We start from the raw sequence: 21358 nt of genomic DNA, 5'->3' as shown, positions 1-21358 counted from the left end.
ATATTCCTTACGAAGGAATGGAAAATTTACACCAGCATTTGGGAATATCCTGCTCAGTAACCTGTCCTGCTTTATACTGCGCCAAAGGCCTCCTGAGGAAGGGATTTAGGACATTAGGACATTACTGGTAGGGAGATGACAGATAAGTTCACAGATACGTATTTGATTATCATGTTTCAGCACTTAGAAAACTTCTCTGTATCAAAGGGATTCCAAATATTTTTCCCTGAATAAGTAAATAGATTAAATAAATACATAGATCAAATAAATAAATAAATAAAAGCTTTCAAGTGATAGCCTAATGACCTCCAAGAGAAAGTCAGCTTTCTTGGGGTGGGTATTACGGCAGAAAACATTTTACTCATGTTTAATATTGTAGTAAATTTATTACCAGTGGCAAGTGCCAGCACATATTTTCGGAGGAACAATGTGGCAGCATCTGCAATGCTGCCTTTGTCATCCTAAAATTTATCTTGCTGCTGTACCAAAAAGTACTGGAAAGCCATTTGAAAATACAGTGCACACACGCACAAGTTTCTTATTAAAAAGCTAGAGTTTATTGTACAAAAAGCAGCCATTTCCCTGACTGTAATCTGAAAACACGGTGTTCACCTTGTGGATTTTCTCCATGACAACAAATAATTCCCTTTGCTCGGCTGGGGAATGGGATGCATTCCACAGCCTCCCCTGGTAAGGAGCTTTTCCTTTCCACATTAACAAGGAGGGGAAGGACAGACAGAAATAATAGTCAGTGAAAATGAATATAGAAAGTGCTTTAGAAGCTAATATGGGTTGACTATAAACATTACGGCATATGTTTTCCTTTCCTAATTTGCTAACATTTGGGAACTGGGTACACAAAGAAAGGGATAGCAGCACGGACATTTTCTGTTGAGTTCCCAGTGCTCTCTGTCTCCTGGACACTTCACATTTTTCAATATATTTTCCTCATACTGTAGCTTTTATAACTAATAACACTCATATTCTTTGCTTAGAGCATTTAGAAGACAATAAAGAAATAGCAAATCATGATTGATGTACTTACTGCTCTAACCAATCTTGTGTAGGAGAAGTAAAACAACGCTCCATTACAGGTTGAAGGTACCTTGGCTCAAGAGCCTGTTTTAGGGAGAGAGTGATGAAGCTACCCTACATGAACCCACCACTGGCTGTCCATTTTAGCAAGTCTTACACATGCCTAAACCTTACCACAGCCTATATGGTAGTGTGTCAATATTGTCAAACCATTTAGCTCTCTCCTGGGTCCTGAGTCCCTGACAGCTCACACTGTGCATACACTACTCCATTCCCAGGCTCCTCTCTGGAACAGGTTGGATACTTCCCTCCAAGGGGATCAGGATAACTTTCTTCAGAACCCACCTCAGGAAGATTACATGGTCAAAAACTACCCTGAATTTGGCTCTCACTGCACAGGACAGTCCTTCAATTCAATTCCAAGGAGGTTTTGTGCTCTCAAGCACTTTCTCACTTATTCTTGGTGTTTTCAGGAACATGCAGCACAACTCCCTGAGGGCCCTACTATAACAACACCATTATGGTGCGCTGCAACACCAGTTTGGGGTTTTAAGATTTGTTAAGGATAGGCCACAATGCCTGCATGCAAGGAGAAAATCATCAAGGCTTTCAAGTTTTGCCAAGCACATGTGAGATGCTGGGCTATGCATATATATATATTTACGTATTTCCATGTAACTGTTCTTCTGGACAGACCTACTGGTGGGTCAGCATCATGTCACTGTGGTCCAGCTCATCGGGGATGCTGGTCAGAGCTGTACCTTGTATCTGTCAGAGCTGGAAGAGCCAGGCATCTTTCTTCTGCCGTTCTTGGTGACTACACCCATGACTTTGTTGCCCTTTCTGTAGTATCAAGTCTCGTTGTGGACAGTATGGCCAATGCAATACTTCCTGTTCTCAAGAGCTTCTCATCCCCACTGGGATGCACAGCCATATCCCATTGATTTTATTTATTCAAAATGATACTTACTTGTAGCCATCTCCAGGGATGGCACATCTAATTTTCATGAGGGCCCCAAGAGATAGGAAGTATGCACTGAACTGTTAAATACAACATAACATCCTGGCAGTACAACCGTATAATATAAACAAAGGCACAATAAGTAATAAAAAGCTAATTCTTTTAAAAGTTACTAATACCAACATATAATTTCATCTTTGCAATTTAAAAAACATTGGCAACATTTCTCCAAGTAAATAACCAACTGTGTTTTGAAACTATTCACTGCTGGCACTTGTTTAAGGGAATCTGGTAATTTGTTCCATCCATCCTGAGCTTCACAAGCAAAAAAGCATGTCTTGAATTGCCTGTTTTCTTCTCTGAAACTTAGGGTTCACACCAAGAGGAGAGCAGAACTATAATTTACAGTTACAAAACAAGACTGCACCTACCCTGAGGCGCTCCACTGTGCACATTTATACAACACATTACACCATCTCCTTTACGTTGCCAGATATAATCAATTCATGTTTTTTTCATACAAACAGCAGCAGTGAATTATGTAGTCACATGACAATGCCTTATCCATGTAATTTATTACAAAAAGCGTTTAATTTCTGGAGCCATTTACACCAACCTAGTGAAAAAATAACATCTCCTAATTCAGCATCAGGGAAAATTAAATGGTTAAACTACCAAACATCTTGTTCTGTAGATTTAGCACAGGAACCTTTTATGTTGAGCACTACGTTTTAGACCCATGTAGCCAATTTATAACCCACATCCTGACGATATGATGAAACTCAGTCTAAAAATCCTCCAGAATTTGAAAGCATCGACTTGTGCCAGAAGACACCAGCTTTAGTCTTAAAACAGGAGCATCAATTATCTGAAATAGCATATATGGGGAAATGAAGAAACCAGGATAGGCAACTCTTTTGAGCTTAAAGCCAAATTCTTTTGCATAAGCTTTGATTCGCTTTCATTAAAATTGGACTCCAAGTTGCTACTCATCAAATACAAAGAAATGAAGCTATCACACACTGCTGTACAATACTCATTGAAATCGTTTACAAAAGCTGCTTTTTTTTTTTTTTTTTGCCTTCCAAATCCAGACTCTGCCAGATCTCTTTTATTCTGCCACACAAGCAGTATTGCAGCATGGGTTTTCTTGAGGGGGTGTGCCAGGGAAGCATTTCTTTTTAGTGTTGTTTTCCTCTGACTTGATTCACTAACACCTCAACTGGAATGCCGTTACAGAACAGCGGTCTGAGGCTGAAGTGGAGACACAGCGAATACCTAAGAAAGCTCAAACCTGCCCCTACAGAAGCTCTCCTTTTTCACTATTACATTTTCTTCACCTGTGTGATGCTCGCTCTCGCTGCCAGCCCACAGTATGTCCCTGTATGTCATCCTGTAGTGTATGAAGAACGCACTGTCCCCTACAGCACAGGATTACCTTCCCAGTGCCTACATCAGAGACTGCTAGTGTGCTGGGGGCAATGATTATCTCTTTTTTTTTTTTTTTTTTGTCTTATGCAATGTCCAGGACAGTGGTGGAACTTCACAGTGAATATTGGCTGGACAGTTGTGAGTGGATAGCTTGAACGGCATTCAGCAAGCCCTGGATGGCCAGAAAAGTTCACACTGAAGCCTGATCATTCTGTCGTCTAATTTGGCACTCTGTTTTTTATAAGGTCAAAAGCTTAGCATGTTTGCCAAGAATACACCACAGGTTTTCACCTGTAACAGAGAGGGAGAGTTCTTGCTGCCTCTCACACTCAACCCTTTAATTCTTTTCTCTTACAGAAAGACTTAAGCGATCACCTGAAACCCTACCATACGGCCTGGCATTTATTGCAGAAATTTTAGTCTTTGGAAAAGAACATACACTGTAGTCTTGATTTCCTTCTCCTCACTTGTGCCTTGAATCAGGTCTGTTCCTGCATCTGTGTGTCCTGTAAATCATGCCAACACTACCCTTTGATCCGCTCCTGCTAAGCCAACAGGTATAGAAAAAAACGTATGTATGTTATAGAAGATGTTTTGATACAACATACACTTTTTTGGCTTGTCAGCCTTACCCAAATAAGCCAGCTTCAAGAAGAAAACTGAAGCCAAAACTCGCTGAGCTTTTTTTTTTTAATCCGCCTTAAGGTATGGAGACTCCAGAGTATTTCTGGTAGACAGATTCCCACTGTCACATGCGTGTGCTTGATTGCTCATTTCCCAGCTCATTCTTTCTTACAAAGCTAATGTGTCTGAGGTTGGAAACATTAAACACTCAGAACCGCCACTGAGACATATGACAGCCGGGGATGGTGCTTGGTCCCGCTCTGTGTGGGACCAAGCCTCCTTCAGGCTCGCCTTCCACGCCTGTATTTTTTAAAAACCATCCGACAACAAACGACACTGCCACAAACTAACTCCTAATAACAGGGCAGACAAGCAGCAAAGTCCATAACCTCCCTGCCTCCAAACATTATGTCCTGCTCCCCCTGCCCCTGGAAAGCTAGTTAAAAGGCCACAAAAGCACTAACAGTCAGTAAGTTTGGTGCTCCAGCATTTAAAAATTGTGTATCTACATTACTAGACAATGACATGCATTGTCTTTGTTGCTTCTAGCTGGCCAAAAACAAATAGCAAACTGTTCATCAGTAATAGTTTATCAGGGGTCATATGAGCAATCTGGAATAAACTTGGAGCAACCCCAAGAAAAGACCACCCAGTAGACCCATGGCTGCTAGTCAGCTCTGAGCAGTTAGTGCTATTTGCAGCTCCAGCTGGTGTCAAACAGTGACAATTACCAGTTAGCATACAAAGTCAAACTGGAATAAACCTGCCAAAGAAAACTATTTTTTCTTTTTTATTTTCCAGTACAACATGTCATTTGTTATCATGTTTGAGCAATTACCAAACGGAGATGTTGATCTCACTTTGCTGAAGGGATGCGAAGGCTAGATGCGGTAACGTGGCTTTCTTTTTGAAGATTAACTTGTGTATTAAGTGAAAGACACTATAAAATGACAATGCTGCTCAAAAGGAGACAGAATGATACATTTAGTGAAATTCCCGGTCTAAGCCTTTTCAAAGAGAACAAGCAGTTAGTATAACATTCCTAAGGGTTCCTGTATCCTTTCAAACATGATAGCTTTCTTGTAGTTTACACTTATCACATTAAGAAAAATGGTAATGAGGAGATTATGACAACTTCTTTTAAAAGCAACAATAACTCAATTGCCAAGTTAAAAAGAAGAGTGATAAATATTTTCATGGAAAGAAGCCTCCAGTGAATGGCTCAGTGCTGAAGCTGTGTTGTTTTTTCCTGAACTCAGGAACAACAAGAGGCTGTTCTTCAAAAAACAACCAAAAAAAAAATAGAAATCCGAGCACCAGTTTTCGTTTCATTGGTAAAACACTCCTTTTTCAGATAAACTGGCAGCTCAGGCATCCTATTGAATAGATTAGGGACTCAAGAGGTTAGAAACAATAAAATACTGGAATAAGTGGGAAGGGATTAATTGGCTAAATTAAAAAAAAAAAAAAATCACTACTGGGACTGTTCTGCGACAAACCAAACACCAAGTCTTTTTTTCTGAAGCTCAGGAGAATATTGTTAAAGGTTACTGTACCTTGGGGTGTGGGATGCAAACATATTCTTTAACAGGATATACTCATGGAAAAGAAATTCATGGACTACAAAGCCTAAAGGGGCCTTTAACACTCTGTGCTTGTATAATAAATTCCAACGGAAGATCTCAAAGCATTCCTCACAAGAGACAGTACCCCCAACTTTCCAGATTGGCTCCAAAAGAGGAAATCTTTAAAGAAGAGCTGTAAATTGCTGAAAACAGGGTTTCCAGTGACCTTGCTCTAAGGAATCCTGGTAAGCGAAAGAGTAACACTTGCAGCCAGCAGAAGAAACAGGGAATGCAGAATGTTGGACAAACCCAAACCTGGGCACCTAACTCTGAACTTTAAATTCATGTTTGTAGTCAGTTTTTATCTCTTGCCTCTGAACAATGGTCAACAAACACCTGGATGCTTTGGACTAATAAAACCATCTTCCTTTCCAATACTACACGCTGAAATTTTCTTCAGCTGACTTTCTGCAAGGCTGGGTGCCTGGATGACTGCTTTTAAATCAAAAAGAAGTGGTAGAAATTCCTTGGCTATATATATGTATATATAAATGTATATATAAATGTACATAGAGCATTCTGGTCAGATTTGCTAGCTATCCAAAGAAATTGTTACACAGCTGACATAAATCAATGTGGCAGGATCTACAGGCTAATTAAACAAATGTGACAATTTTAATGTGACAATTTGAAAACGCTCAGAAGTGCCTCCCATCCACAGTGTGCATTCTTCTCAAATGCTTATTAAAAGGCATGTACTGTATTAAGAAATTGAAAGGAACTTACATATTCAATAAAAAACACAATTAGAAGTACAATTTGAAATATATAGCTCAAATAGATTGGAAGTTCATGAGGTTTCTCAGAACATTAAATTCAATGACACACTTTCCTTAAAGAAATGTTAGAAATTCTCTATAGAAATGGATAAGCCTCAGTAACAGTGTAATTTTAAATATCGGATTGAGCCTGGCTTTTGCACAGTTATAACACCAATAATTCCACTGAAGACCTCTGTGCAACTTGGTAGGAACTAATTTAACTTCCCTGTGAAATGGCAGTGTGGGTGACGTTCTGCTTCCCCACTTCACTGAAGGGGCATCTCAGTGTTATACAGAAAGGCTAAAGGTATAATGTTTTATCGGAGTGTATATGGTCAAACATTTATCAAGAGGGTGTTCAAAGAGATGGAAAGATGGACCAAATCAGTCTTTTACTGGCCGGGGTGAAGTGGTGTGCTCTGCAGACTTTGCCAGCTGAAACAACCTCCACGACTATGAAGGAAGACATCGTCAGAATGACTGTGCTGCAGGAAAGCCTTAAAACCTACAGATTAATAGCAAGTAGCAAAGACATAAGTTACTCCTACACTAAAAAGGTGACTTCCAGAGTTGTTTTCCCTACAGAACATGGAACAACTTGAACTTAAGATGTCTGAAGGATGGCCTTCCCATGGTGCTTTTGCAAACCCCAGGGAGGCTGGCAAGGCCAACAGTGTGTCACCATAGCATTCCTCCAAAGGAAAAGTCTGCCTGCTCACCCAGGGGGGTCTCTCCAGAGGAAATACATTTTGGCCCATGTCTCAACTGGTGTCTGTAGTCTTGACTTGAGAAGAAGAGATCAGGAGTGACTTGGGTTAAATTTAGACTGCAGTACGTAAAGAAAATGGCAACAAATATTCTGGCTATCTGCTGTAACAGAACACTTCTCATCCATTTCATCTAAGATGAATGAGATTCAAAACTTTAACTTCAGGACTACTCCAAGTGTCTTCTTCCCTGTCTTGTTTCCTCGCCTTCCTGTCTAGCCTTATCCTACCTCTGTTTCTGTCGGCTAACCGCAGATGCATCATTTAGCCTCCACGAGCCCCACCAGCTTCTTCAGCAGTGCTGACTTAGGGGAGGCTTCCCACCCAGCCCTGAAATCTGCAATACTTGCCCCCAGGCAGATGAGATAAAGGGCTCAAAGAAGACACTACAGGCTTTGTCATTTCACACCAAAATTGCTTCTAAAGCATGCACTCATTCCAGAAAGCCTAACTCGATTTTAATATGTTTTCAATGTCTTCATTCTGTGCCTAAAGCAATTTGTTATGTAGAGTACACATTATTAATCTACTTAAATGAAAGGTAACATTGCTAGCAGTTTAAACACTCAATGGCCATATTTAACCATGTTTCATTTTGACAGGACAAGATGAAATAACAGAAATGATTAATCTGAGACCAGAGGAATATTCTACTACCTATATTTCAAAATAGGACTTGATTTTTGTGCTTAATACTTTGGCAATAAGATGTGTAAGAGGAGCACACTGGCTTCAGGTGGCTTTTCTGCTTGACCTCACTGGATGCTGTGCCAGTAGTTGCTGTTCCTGTTCATTTTGGAATCTGCAGCAGTACTCCAGGACAGGCACACAGAACGCTCTGCAGTTCCTTATCATGTTTTTAAATAACATAAATTAATGCAGCCCACAAGGTCCTTGAGGGAGGATACCCGGTACAGACAGAGCCAAACACTAAAGCAGTGCAGAAGCACTTAATATTTTCCATTGAGTTCACCAGTTTGGTCCTTTTTTTTTTTTTTTTTTTTTTTTTTTTTTTTTTTTTTTTTTCTTCATGGGAGCATACAAAAGGTCAAACTTCATCGGAAATCCAGATTCCTTGGGTCTGTTTTCTCTCGCCCTTTAACTCAAAGATAAAGGAGTTACTCTTTATTTACAATGATGAAAAGGGACAGGAAGTCAGGTCCCATGGGTCCACAAATCTGAAGCAGAAATCTTATGGCTCTCTAGTTCTATGATACTTTCCACTAAACTACAAGGTCCCATCAAATATTTTCCCACTTTTTTTTTTTTTTTTTTTTTTGTCTTTTTCACTCCTAGTTATTTTCAAAATTACAAAAGTTGGAAGTATTTGAAAAGGTAGTACATGAAGGTATCAAAACTTTTAAGTGCCACAGAGGATGCACCTGATCTTCTGCAGAAGCTGTGAAACATACCATCATCTTTGCCTCCAAGACAGGGACTGTGCTTGAATCACTCTCTTGTTCTGAACTGACTTTTTGAATGTTATTTTTTGTATTTTCATCATAACAGAGCATTGAATCAGAGTGAACATGCTGAGCATGTAACATGCTGCCATACATACTGGATTATTTTTGAGGTGATTGTCAATGAGGAAGAGAAATTAGAAGTGGTTGGGTTTGGTGCAAGAGATGCTGGAGAACTTGGAAAACAGAAGAGAATTGACAGGTTTGAATTTAGTAGAAGGAAATGGCAGTCCTTTCAATCTCTGTAGGAGCAGCAATATATGTCTAAATGTCCACGATGTTGGTTCACTTTAGAGTAATTTTAATAGCAATGGTAAATCTGGCAGTGATAGCAGAATTATATATAATACTACTGAAATCAGCGATATTTCTATTTGGCACTAAAAAAAAAATAAAATAAAATAAAATAAAAAGATAAAGAATTATGTTTAAGGAGATAAGAAAATGGAATATTGAGTTCAACATAAGTGCACTGCAGTCTCCCTCTCCTTTCCCGAATACCTTTTGTAATACGTTTCTTTCTGTTGTTGTTGTTGTTGTTGTTGTTGATTTGTTACAATACGGACATGCTGCAATAGACCCACATAACGATCAGATTTTACATTTCGAAGTTCTTCTCTAAACAATTTCTTTAATACTGGTATGAAAATAAATCCTTTTTCCTGCAGGCTGGAATCAGATCTTGCTTGTCTGTTCTGACAAAGGTCTAATCTTTCGCTGCCTTACATCTTGAAGAGGCACTTATCCCTATACCATGCAGGTGCAAAATACCACCTTTCGAATACAGAAACACTGCACACCCACGTGCATTTGTCAGATCAGTCAACCTTTTCTTTCCATCCCATCCCCAACAGCATGAAGTCTGCTTTGCATTGATCTGGCAGTACAAAGCAGATTTCTAATATGCATCTACATCACAAGTGAACTCCTCGCACACCCTGCCTGTGCCATGCCAGTGCAGCTGTGGCCCACGAAACCTACCAAAGGAGCTAAGTACTCGAGCACTGACTCATGCCAACCTCCTACTCAGCTAGCTTAAAGTTAGCTCTGAGGTTTCTACATTATGTACCTCAAGTTAATACAGACAGCCTGGGGATAATGCTCCTGAGGTGCCTTTCTCATGGGTGACATCATCATGTTGTCACTTAACAGTGAATGGCCAGAAGTTTGAATAATCCTGTGCTGCTGTGTTTGGGTGCAACTTGCTGTGGCCAAAATGAGCCTTCAGGCCGAGGGTCTGCCCTGCGCTGGGAAGACCTAAGGCTTCCAACTCCCAAAGAACCTGTTGCTCTTCAAGACTATGCCAGGCTGTCTTCAAAAGACTTCAACTATTGATCTCAGTGTGCCTGTGTGTATACGGCTACACAGTGCAAAAAAATGCTGGGAAAAAGCTTCTTTTGACCTTCCTGGAATCGTTGATGACCACTTATGGTAGCACTGAGATGAGAACTGAGCTGGTCATTGACTGAACCAGGAAGGAGCTGCTCCAAAGAACTACTCAGCATTTCCATTCTTCTGGAGTAGAAATGCATCCAGAGGGTCATCAGAGTAAAGGACTAGTTGCTGCTCTCGTGTATGCACAAAGTAATGTGGGATAAATCCTTTTTATTTTATAACAACATCAGCAACATAGATGGAGTTGCTGCCAATTCGTACCAGTGTGGGAGGAAGAAGAATTTAATGAACTTAAATGAGATCAGAGGTCAGTGGAATTACCCCTTGATTTATTTCAGTGTAAGAGCAGAAACTGTTTCTGCGTCCATTCAGAAAACATTGGTAAGAAGCTGAAAATGCACTGGCTTGGCAATTGCTAATAAATTAATAGTTTTTACCCATCCAAATCTGTGCATAAGCAATGTCTAAAGAAAAAAAAAAAAGAAAAGAAAAGCTACACTTGTAACCCATTGCCTTTTTCAAAGCAGGCTATTACCTGTTCCTTGCACGCTTCCAAAGGCTGCACGCCAGACAAGGGACAAAGGCCACAGATACACATTTACACATGGGTTAACTTTTCAATCCATTTTTTCATTTCAACAGAAATAATAAATCACCTTATCCTGGAGAAAGAAGCAGCTTGACACAAAACATACGGTGCCGGGCTATTTTTATAGCACACCTAAGACATATAGGGATTCATTTATTTACTCAGCTATTTAAAAGTGGCTACTCTTACTCATTCTCTGGACAGCTAAATGCCAGGTTGCTAAGTTACTGTTACTTGACATCATCTCCTCCCCAACGTGTTCCCACATTTGACAGGTTCACATGATTTACTAGGCCAGTCAGCTCGTTATTCACTTGTCCAATGACGTCTGGATAATCATTTTAAATTCACATCATGTCCTCCCCAGCAAGCCCCCAGATTCCACTTGAAAATATTTAAACTGCTTGTCAGCTACTAAGTGCATTTGTAACCACACCGGACAGCATACCTGTATTTTTCAAATTACTATTATTATAATTATGTTTAGCAATGTTCTTCAATGTTGGTTTGCATTTTAGAAGAGAAAACAATTACTGAGGGGCAAATAATGGGCTATATCTGTTACAGTCTAATTTTGCCCTGTGAACAGCTCACCTCAGCTATGGATGATACATATTAAATCCATTAGTGCTTTCAATTGGCATGAGGAAGGTAATACTACACATAATTTACCCAGTCAAGGGCATTCTCACCTGCTGATCAATTTACATATTCTCCAATGTCATTAGACAGGAGCTAGTCATCAGAAGAATAGAAGATCATACAAATTATAGACTTTGCTCGTTTGACTCCAGTCTTTTTTATTCTAATTACGATCTAAATTATATCTAGGATTTGTTTTACTTCCAGACTAGAAAGCTTTTAATTAATATCACAGCTGTCCACATACCATCAGAAGTCCACTGAGTTACCTGATGCCTTACTACAGCGAATATGTACCTACAAGAATTCTTTTGTTCCTCTAAGCAGGGACAGATTTTCAGACAGAAGCGCCTGCCCAGATGGTTAGCAACACAGACACGATAGCTTCATGTACACAGACCACAGCCTCACTTCCGCAGGATTACGTCTAAACAATTGCCCAAACCTAGCCCAAATTTTCAATTCACACTGCAAGTCCTCAAGGAATTTTTATTTAAAAGATTTCCTTTCTTTCCTCTGCAATGTCGTATGCTTATCATCTCTTCACCCAGAGGCAAAGCAATGCTAAGGGAGGTCCCTTCTGTGCTCTTTGTAGGCAGAAAAAGGCTCGTGCCAATTTGCACCCAGTGTCACAGAGCCGTATGCTACGCACACCGCTATGTCCCGATCAGCACACCTTCAAATAATGCGCACCGACAGCAAGGCACACTGATACAGAGCACCGAAATAAGCAGCACAAGTAACAGCTCTGGAATATTGGTTTAAAATGTCAGTTCTCCCTCCCCATCTGCACTTGGTATCACAACATTTCAATGAATTCATCTTTCAGTGGCTGCACATAGCAAGTGACAACTTAATTTAAATCTTTATTAATAAAAGACGAGTTGCACACGCACCCACTGCTGATTGCCTATCTTCCACATTAGCCACACGTTCAAAGCCATTATGTTGGTTTCACAAATAAGTCACATTGGGAACAACAAAAAAGTATACCGGCCATCATTCAGCTTCATCTTGTAATTTGGTGTTAGAGACCTGTGTTGAATGCACTGTCCAACATTTATAGCTTGGCCTTTGCTGTACAACAGAGATTTTAATTTATCTTATTGTATTCTGTTTTAATTTTTAACAACCTCAGCCGTCCTTGTTAGAAAAGCAAAATCAACAGGAGACTGGACTGCCATTAACCTTTGGTTGTAATATCATGAACAGTCCTTAAAGCAGTTACACAAGATGACATAAGTGGCTAAGTGTTTCAGGAAATCTGAAGGACTGTGAAATTTTGTCTCTTAAGACTCAGGGGTCAGAGTGGACTCAAGGCCTTTCCCCTCGCTCAGCTGGAAAGTTTTTACCATAAACCCAATTAAACACTTTTTTTTGGGTTTGGCTTTTTTTTTTTTTTTTTTTTTTTTTTTTAGAAATAAAAAAGACAGAGATTAGGAATTGCAAACCTCTACAATTACAGAAGCCATTAATCAAGTTCAGCTTGAAAAAAGAGCTCTGTAAAATCAGAGGTCACCGCTTAGCTTAGGTTCCTCTTGTAAAGTCTAGAAAAGAAACCTGCAAGAGTTACTATGCCTTTCTGAGGGGTAAAACTGAATTAAGACACTTCCTGACTTAAAAAAAAGGAAGAGAAGAAATCCAAACTTCAGGGCATGCAATGCCAGGGCAGCGTGGGAGGAGGCGGGCGGTAAGCGCAGTCCCGCAGCTCTCAGGGTACTCAGTTCAGCAGCGGACGTGGACGTGGCCAGGAGCAGAAATTGCCAGTCCTCGCCAGCCGCTTGCTAAGCAGCTGCAGGAGTGACACTGAGTACAATGGTGTCACTTTGGATTAAAAGCTGCATACGTGAATGCGTAACGCAGCCAGATGTTTGCGGCTGAACTCTCTTTTCTGTTGCAGGGATGCGAGTGCTATTGTGCAAGTGATGTTTAGGCAGCAGTGAATAAAATAAGCTCCATTTACTTCAAACTCAAACAGCTGGCCTGCATGTACACTGTTACACCCCTGCCTATCTACCGTTGGGACATCACTGCCTTGTAATCCTTCTTGTGTTTATCTCTGCAACATCCCTGACAGGGACGGAAATGTTAATAGCTTTTTTTTTTTTTTTTTTTTTTTTTTTTTTAACCTGGGGAAGTTGCCACCAGAGAGCTATGGCCCACATTCCCAAAGGCTTTTCAGAGCCTAAGTAAATGGCCCCAGTAAGCCAGAAAATATCTGTCAGGGCTGGGAACTTAATCCAGGTTCTCAAAGGAAGAATTGCTGCTGCAACCAGGGCTTGTCCTTTCAGCCTGAATCTCCTGACACAGGCCTTCCACAGGAAGCCCACAGACTGGATTTTGACCACTGCTGAGCATCACCTATCCTTTTTTTTCACATTTGACAACAACAAAGCCATCGACAAAACTCAGGTACTTCTACAGCACGTGTGCTTCAGCACCACAGAAAGCTGAAAGCCTGAAACGCTGCCATCGAAGGCAGCCGGTCGGAGCTGGGCCTTGCTCGGCCTTTGACGGGCAGCCACAGAAGCAGCTCTGTGATCAGCGGCTTTCACACACCCAGGGTCTCGCTGGCAGCCTGCTTGCAGGCTGGTTACAAGGAGGCTGCAGACAGCCTGTCAGCGCCCAGAGCTGCCTGACGCCATGCCAACGCCACACTAGGCCGCCCTCACCGCATCGTGGCACTCAAAGCCCAGGCGTGCACAGGGCAAGGCAGCACGTGCCCCAGGCAAACCATGGCCGAGTGCCCACAGTGTGCCGAGCCCATCGCTGCTCTCTGCCACAGACAGCTTCATGTGCTCTTTGAGACGGCTTCTGGCTATGCCCATGGCTGTGGCCAACCGGTTTGCACCAAGGCTGGATGGCAAGGTTGGGCAGCACCCAGACCCAGCAGTCAAGAAAGATTTGTCGTGCTGTGTGCCTTACAGGTGCCCACTACTTGCCCTCTGCAGCTCCCGGAGTTGTGGAGACCTGCCAAATCCCTGCTCTGTCCTCCCCAAATCCCCCCGAGTTTAACAGTCTCCTGATGGCAGGAGGTGCTGTCTGTGGCAGCAGGGACCCTGCAGTTGATCCAAACCCGCTGAGGATGATAAAAAGCCTTGTGCCAATCCCGGCAGGTTTCAGAAGGAAGCCTGGGAAATTCTGTCCCTGTTTGTTGACTCAAATTATAGTCGTGGGGTAGGAAACAGGATTACCTCCTCTTGATTAGAAAAAAGACATTTCTGCTTCCTGTGATTTATATGCACTGTTCCCACATTAAAACTGTCACCTGGATGATTGATTCCTGAAATTTGCTACATCACATTTCCTTTTGATGCTGCCTACTGAAAACAACTGCTTTCCCCAGCTAACAAGTCATTCATTACAACTATAGTAATGAGCCTAATTGAATTATATAAACAGGAGAAGAAGATACTTTAAATATACCAAGCATTGCACACTGCCTTTCAACTTTTTTTTTCTGCTTTTGCTCCCTTAGTGCTCTGTAAGTAATAAACTGCTGCTCACTCTGAACGCTGAAACTAAATTCTACTTATTTCCTCACATTCGTTGCTGCTGGTTGTGCACACAGACACATATTCCTCTGTTACTACAGGTCTGCACGTGCATGCTCGCCTGCTGCCTCGACTTCTGCAGAAACACTGACAACTCATAAGGACATCAATGCCGTCCCGAGATAATGCGTGTATACAAAACAGGAGCAAGTTTCCACACAAACAATTGTACTGAGGACTGCCATGAGCACTGCAAAGTCTACTTCATTTTATGAGCAATAATATGTCCGTGTCTTTGTTAGAGTGTTTGACACAACTGCTGCACTTCTCTTCAGGTCTGGGTGAGTTTGCACCAATTGCTCCTATTGGAAAGGATCTGGGCAGCACAAATTCCCAATGAAATATTATCCCCTCTACACTGAAACCATCAGGTGGGCTGGTAATCCCAGGGAGGCAGCTCTGACAGATGGGAAACTCACACCACAAGGATAAAACCCTAAAACCCAGATGGGAATTGGTGGGTTGCAAACCTACCCACAGACAAATCTCACTGCCAACAGGGGACCACAGATTTGGGGTGTTTGAGGAAAAGCCCATCTTACACTTAAGGCAAGGCAGATTTACACATATACAACTCCCTGTCCATGCTCCCTCTTTCTTGTTATACGTTCCTGTTGCAATTAACTGCAAAAAATTGCTCATTTGCAGTGGCTGTTTTCATCTTCTATATTCAAGCACTGACCAGAGCTAAGGTCAGTGCTTGAAGGACAATTGTAGGCCAGTATAGGACAATGAAGGCAACTCCATCTCGGGGTGGGAGAGAAACGCATTCTGGAGACAAGAGAGTCTGAGAGCTTAAAAAAAAAAGGACAGGAAGGGAAATGCTGACTAAGACAAGTTGCAGATGTACTGGGAGAAGGAATATTAGAACTGACCTTACCCAGTAAGGAGCATCCTGAGCCTACAAGACTGTCTTTTTCATACAAACCCACTAATGCGTTATTATTTAAACTACAATGTTAAAGACAGCCATATAACACTTCTCCATGAAAGATGAAATAAGAGCACTACAATTATTAAAAAGACACAAAAGCAAAGAGCATTACTCACCCGCAATATTTCTTCCACACAGCTGGAGTCATTGGGAAGTGTAACCTAGGTTTAAAGAAAAAAAGAAATGTTTAGTCAGGCACTGGATGCAAAGTTCTAGGGCCAACTATACAGGTGAAGAGCTAACAAGCAACTTCGACTGTTTGAAGACTGCTGTATCCATGCTTGCTGCCTACCAAATTTTCCTGTTCAGATCAACAAAAAATCATCAGCAGGACTCATTTTGTCACTTTTTGTTTTTTCTTTTGCAGTGCTTTGTGCTAGAAATGACACTTTTGAAGCAATAAAGTACTCTGATTTCCTCACAGTTGAGAACTGGCAGAAGAATTGCCTGGACCTTCAGTAATTGAAGAAGATCCCACTGTTACTCCTATCAGCAACCTTCAGAGAGAACGCAAGGCTTGGTTTAATGTGCAGCAGGCTGCAGTGAAGGACAGAGGTGGTAACACTTAGGAGAAAGCTGTTATCATCAACTATCTTATCCTACAGTTTAATACGCTAGCAGCCAAGACAGCTCTTAAAACTTGAACACATATTGTAGTAAAATACTGGTTGGACTATAAGGGCAGCTGCTGATGTTGTTGTCCCTTGCTTCATTGGCCTGTTCCAGGTTAAGTATCATGTAAAGACTGAAGAGCACACAGGAATCCAGCTCCAGAGGCTTGACAGATATCCCCTCTCCCCTTAGAAAGACACATTATGCTGATGCACACAACCAGACCCATGCACGCACACAATGCTGCCCTTAGCTTCTTCTGGTTTAATATACTTGTTTAAGTGGTAGCTACAGCATTTGCCACAATCCCTCACTGCAAGGTTATTAAACAGCACAAAAGCTCTAAATACTGTGAACAGTTATGTAAACAACAGACAGACACGACCTGTATGTGCAACCATTTTGCAGCACGTGTGGGTATTTACAATGGATTGCTATCATGGCGGTAGAGCAGGGGAGTACCAAATACCTGGGGGGGAGTACCAAAAAACATGTATTAATATTCAGTAAGGCTTTTCCACCCCTTGGTGAGTAGCTTGGTGAAGGACACTCATGACTTAAATTAATTCCTGTCGTTCTAATCTGCTACAGAGCTTGACCAAAACATGACCATGTCTTTCCTCCTAGATTTCAACCAGCACTAATCTTCAAGAATAAATCCATACAGCTACAAAAGTCAAAGACCAAGAAGATCTATTAGGTCACCACGTTCATTCCCTACTACTGTAGCACACTTTCCCCATATTTTCTAGTACTGTGTCTAGTCTAACTCAAAAACTGCAGGGAAATGATCTCATATTCCTTCATTTAATAAAATGTGAAGTGGTGCTTTAATCTATTTGGCCCTTTTTTTGTGATAACTAGTTAAAACTCTGCTTTCAGAGTCACCTCAGCCTGTCCAACTACTTACTTTCCTTTTCACTTACACCATGCTTAGATACATAGAATTAAAGTCTGCTTTTTCAGAATATTGTATGTTCAACTTTTAGCTTCTTTCCCAATATCAAGATTTTCCATTCCCTGGGCTTACTTCCCCACTGTTCTCTGACTTTCCAACAGTTCATCTTGAAAAAGACGTACTGAAGTGAACATGACCGCCCTGGTGGAATATCAGTGATTTTATCTATGTCAGCAACTACAGATTATCATTTTCCATAATGCCATTTAAAAACACTCATCCAAACAAAGAAAGAGACTTATCTTTTGTCCCAGTTTCTACTCTACTCACATTCTACCCAACAACCCTAGGCTGAAAGCTTCCAGTGGACAGTCAGCATTAACTGCCATAGGCATGGATTCCACTTTCACACTGCATTTCTTGGTATTCCAGCACTTCATTGTCCTTCCTTTGATACACTCAGTTAAATTTTCCTTAAATCACCTCTTTTTCCTCTCAATGTCTCCAAGTTCCTTGCTAATCTGTGTTTTCCATACCTCATACTTAACTTCCCTTTCAGAGAGGAATATAGTTAACTTTATATCCCTCAGATTAGCAAACATGGGCATTACTGCACCATGCAGTGGGATAACAGGGGTACATATGTCTCTCTAATACACTCTTGATTTTTTTCATTGAAAAATTAGTATGTTGGAATATGAGACAACAAAACAAGTATTCCCCGAACAAGCTCGCAGCATACACACCAACCACACAATCTCTCACAGCAGTAACAGGAGCAGCTCAAAATCCAGCTGAGTTGGTCAGACTGGGAAAAGTGAGAGCGACAGAGGTACAGAAGCCCTCTCTTTATTTCTCTCTCCTCCTTCCTGTTACACATGCCATTTTCAATGGTTAGCCCAGACCCCGTGTGTATTCCTTTGTTTAAAACTGTCATAATTGTGCTGTGGCCTTAACACAGGGCAGACCACGCTCTTACTTGCCTCACAGAGCTCTCCCAACCCACAGCCCTGTTCAAGTTTATGTTACTCCAGAACTAATGATGATGATAATAATAAACATACCATTCTACTTTAATAAAGCCCACTATATATTATGCAATCACAACCAGCTTCTGCTGGCAGCACTTGCTAATAACTTTAAATGTTCATGCATCAATTTAATTGTGTTAATGGCAAAGAAGATTTTAATAGCTTGACAGAACTTTTGTTCCCTTTGGCATTGCTTTGTTTTGAATCACTGGTATTAAAGTAATGCAAGATGTCAAAGTGCTGTGATTGTCAAATAGGGAGATCCAAGTAGGAGCTAGCACAAAGAAGAAAACATTTAGATTGATGCAAACATTAAAAGAATAATTATTACAACATGGCTATCAGAGAGAAGATCAATGTAAGAGTCTTTCAGTACGTTACTATTAATGGATTTCTCAAGAAATGAGACCATTTTTCTAAATCCATGCTGCAGTTGCACATTCGAAGAGACTTGAAAGGCACAGGTCTACCAGAGATTTAGAAAACCCTGGGGGCGGGGGGAAAAAAAGAAAAAAGAAAAAAGGAAAAAGCAACTGCAACCTTCCACCCTTTTGAAGTATGAATCTAAAATTGCAGGTTAATTGCCTATAAACATTTGCATTCAGCAAACAAGTGCAAGCAGGCCCACATGGCCCACCACAGATGGATCAGGACAGAGTGAACCACAGCAAATGGTGCATTCATTACCTACCCAAGTACTAGTCGATAACAAATTGTTTGTACAATTGCCATTCATAAAATTCCATATCCATCCAGGAGTTTAATCAAGATTGGACATCCCATGCTACTACTTTCCTAATCTAATAGAAATCGAGCAGTTAGGAAGTGTTACGTGATCTTCCACCCTCTCTCTTTTTTAGCTTTCATCAGTTACCAGATTCCAGTCCAGAGGACCACAGCTTTCATTTGTGCACGCTTTTGGTGCTCCTCGTCCCATGTGAGCGGTGTGGTCTAACCCAGCCAAAAGGACAGATTCCAGGATTTTTGCCTCCGTATGGCTGAGCAGTTACATCTCACATCAGGAGCTCCCCTCTCAGCCAGCACGAGCTCCGGACTGAAGAACAGCTAATATTACATAAGCCGCAGATCTAAGTCCTGAGGTAATGTAACTTCAATCAAAACAAAAAGATTTCACAACAGCTACATGCTACACTGAACTTATCTTTCAATTTCATTTTAATCTGGCAAAACTCTTTTGCATCAAAATGCTTCATGTTTACTTTTAGATATTGCTTCCAGGCTTAAAAAAAGGAAAAGAAAAAAAAAAGAAAATAAAAAAAAGGAAAAAAGAAAGAAAGAAAGAAAAGGTCAGATGGTCAAACTCTACCAGCTAGCATTATAAGGCTCTCTTCACATTTCAGTCTCATAAGAGAAAGAACAGGACTTAAATGACGTGGAACCGAAGGTTTAATGTATGGCTTGGACGGCTCAGTGCTAAACTTTAAAGAGAGAGAAGGAGGGCAGAAATATAAGAGTGAGGGAATAATAGCTTTAATGTTATGCAGATCAAGTGACATTGGGTGAATGGTTACAATATCTGATGAGTCGTGTTGATCTAACCTTCCATTTATTCATTCATCAGTTCCTTGACCACTCTTACCTCCTGGACAATTTATAACCTGCATGAGATCAGATTGTTTTTGTGGCCACAGAACAGTCACATAAAGTCTCTTTTCTCTTTTTCTTTTCTGCCTGTATTTTACACCAGACAGCAGGCATTTCTTAAAAATGTTAGCAACAAAATCTTCCAAAAGACTTATCAGAAAAGTCTTAAAAAATCAAATGTGGTGCTGAAAAGCAGAAATACACAATGAATCATGCCTTTGCCAGAACTGACCAACCACATTTTCATCCAAATAAACTGTTTGGGAATAATCCCCCTGGCTCTAGTGCTGCACAACTGGCATTCAACAAGTAATCTCTTGTTCTCATCTTTGTTTTATTGGAAAGATAAACGTAGCACGTTACGTGATTGTAGGAACCCACTCCCACCTCTTGCATTTGAGCACCTATGTGCTTGTACATCATGAGCTCCGCTTGCATTGTCATCTTCTTTACCAAGGGCCCCATTCTGCCTCTGGGGAGCTGAAGCTCTCACTACTGTTTACTCCTTTGAACACAAATTGATTTTTCACTTGCTAGTAAGAAAAGATCCTGTGCATGAGCCTTGGTTGATCATTTCCAGTGTGCGCTACACAGTGATAAGAGGAAAACACTTAGAAAACCAGAAGCAGCAAAAACAGGTCTGTCAGCAGAAGCCTCGTCCTACGAATGCCTTCAAGTCCTGCCAGGCTTCTTGGGAACACACGGTACTTGTTTTTTCTATTTTTTTTTTTTTTTAATTTATTTTTACAGGTAGGACAGGGATCAGGCAGTACTAAAACAGCAAGGCTTCGCAGATATGGTAGAAGAATGAGGCTTCCCTGAACTAGGTCTCAGACCCATCAGAATATTATGACCGGTGATGCTAGATCACAGCGGAGACCCACCAAGTCCAGCACCCCATGTGGGGACCAAGGTGGCAGTGGTGGCAGCGCACGGATCAGTGTGCTGAACCGGGGTGAGGTTAACACACGCTGGCTAGAACTCTCCCTGCCTGCCAGCAAGATGCACTGAAATCCATGGTTGTTTAGTACAGCCAGCTTTGGTTAGCATCACAATAGACCAAGGGATTAAGATAGGTGAGAAACATGATTCTGAGGCTGTGTTTTCCTGTTATGGCAGCACTTGTGAATTTCAAATTGAATTTGAATTTGCATTTGGATTTTGTTCAAGAACTTCACAAAGTTCAAACACTGGTAAATTCCTGCCCGTGGGATGCAATAACCCAACGCAGCAGCACAGCCTGAGGGACGACGGTCTTAGAAAGCGGCTTTGCAAGCAAAAAGCTGGGGGGTCCTGGAGGACAACTGCTTAACCAGGACTCAGCAGTGTGCCCAGCACAAAGATGACCAGCCACGCGCTGGCCTGTAACAGCAGGAATGTAGCCAGCATGGACAAAAGAAGTGATCCTTGCTCTCTGTGCTTGACTTTTGG

General features: G+C 41.2%; 1 protein-coding gene across 6 annotated transcripts in view; it reads right to left on the bottom strand.

The window, feature by feature from the left end:
* AFF2 (AF4/FMR2 family member 2) overlaps positions 1-21358 on the bottom strand; it is a 366303-nt gene that overhangs the window by 139545 nt on the left and 205400 nt on the right. For all 6 annotated transcript variants that reach the window (XM_035326403.1, XM_035326404.1, XM_035326405.1 and 3 more), the window contains exon 4: positions 15898-15942. In XM_035326403.1, coding sequence (XP_035182294.1) covers positions 15898-15942 — 45 coding nt within the window. The remainder of the gene's footprint in view (positions 1-15897; positions 15943-21358) is intronic.

The sequence above is a fragment of the Oxyura jamaicensis genome, chromosome 4 (assembly GCF_011077185.1).
Source record: "Oxyura jamaicensis isolate SHBP4307 breed ruddy duck chromosome 4, BPBGC_Ojam_1.0, whole genome shotgun sequence".
In the NCBI taxonomy this organism is placed as follows: domain Eukaryota; kingdom Metazoa; phylum Chordata; class Aves; order Anseriformes; family Anatidae; genus Oxyura; species Oxyura jamaicensis.
The sequence above is the reverse complement of the archived record's forward strand: the minus strand, read 5'-3'. Positions and strand labels throughout refer to the sequence as shown.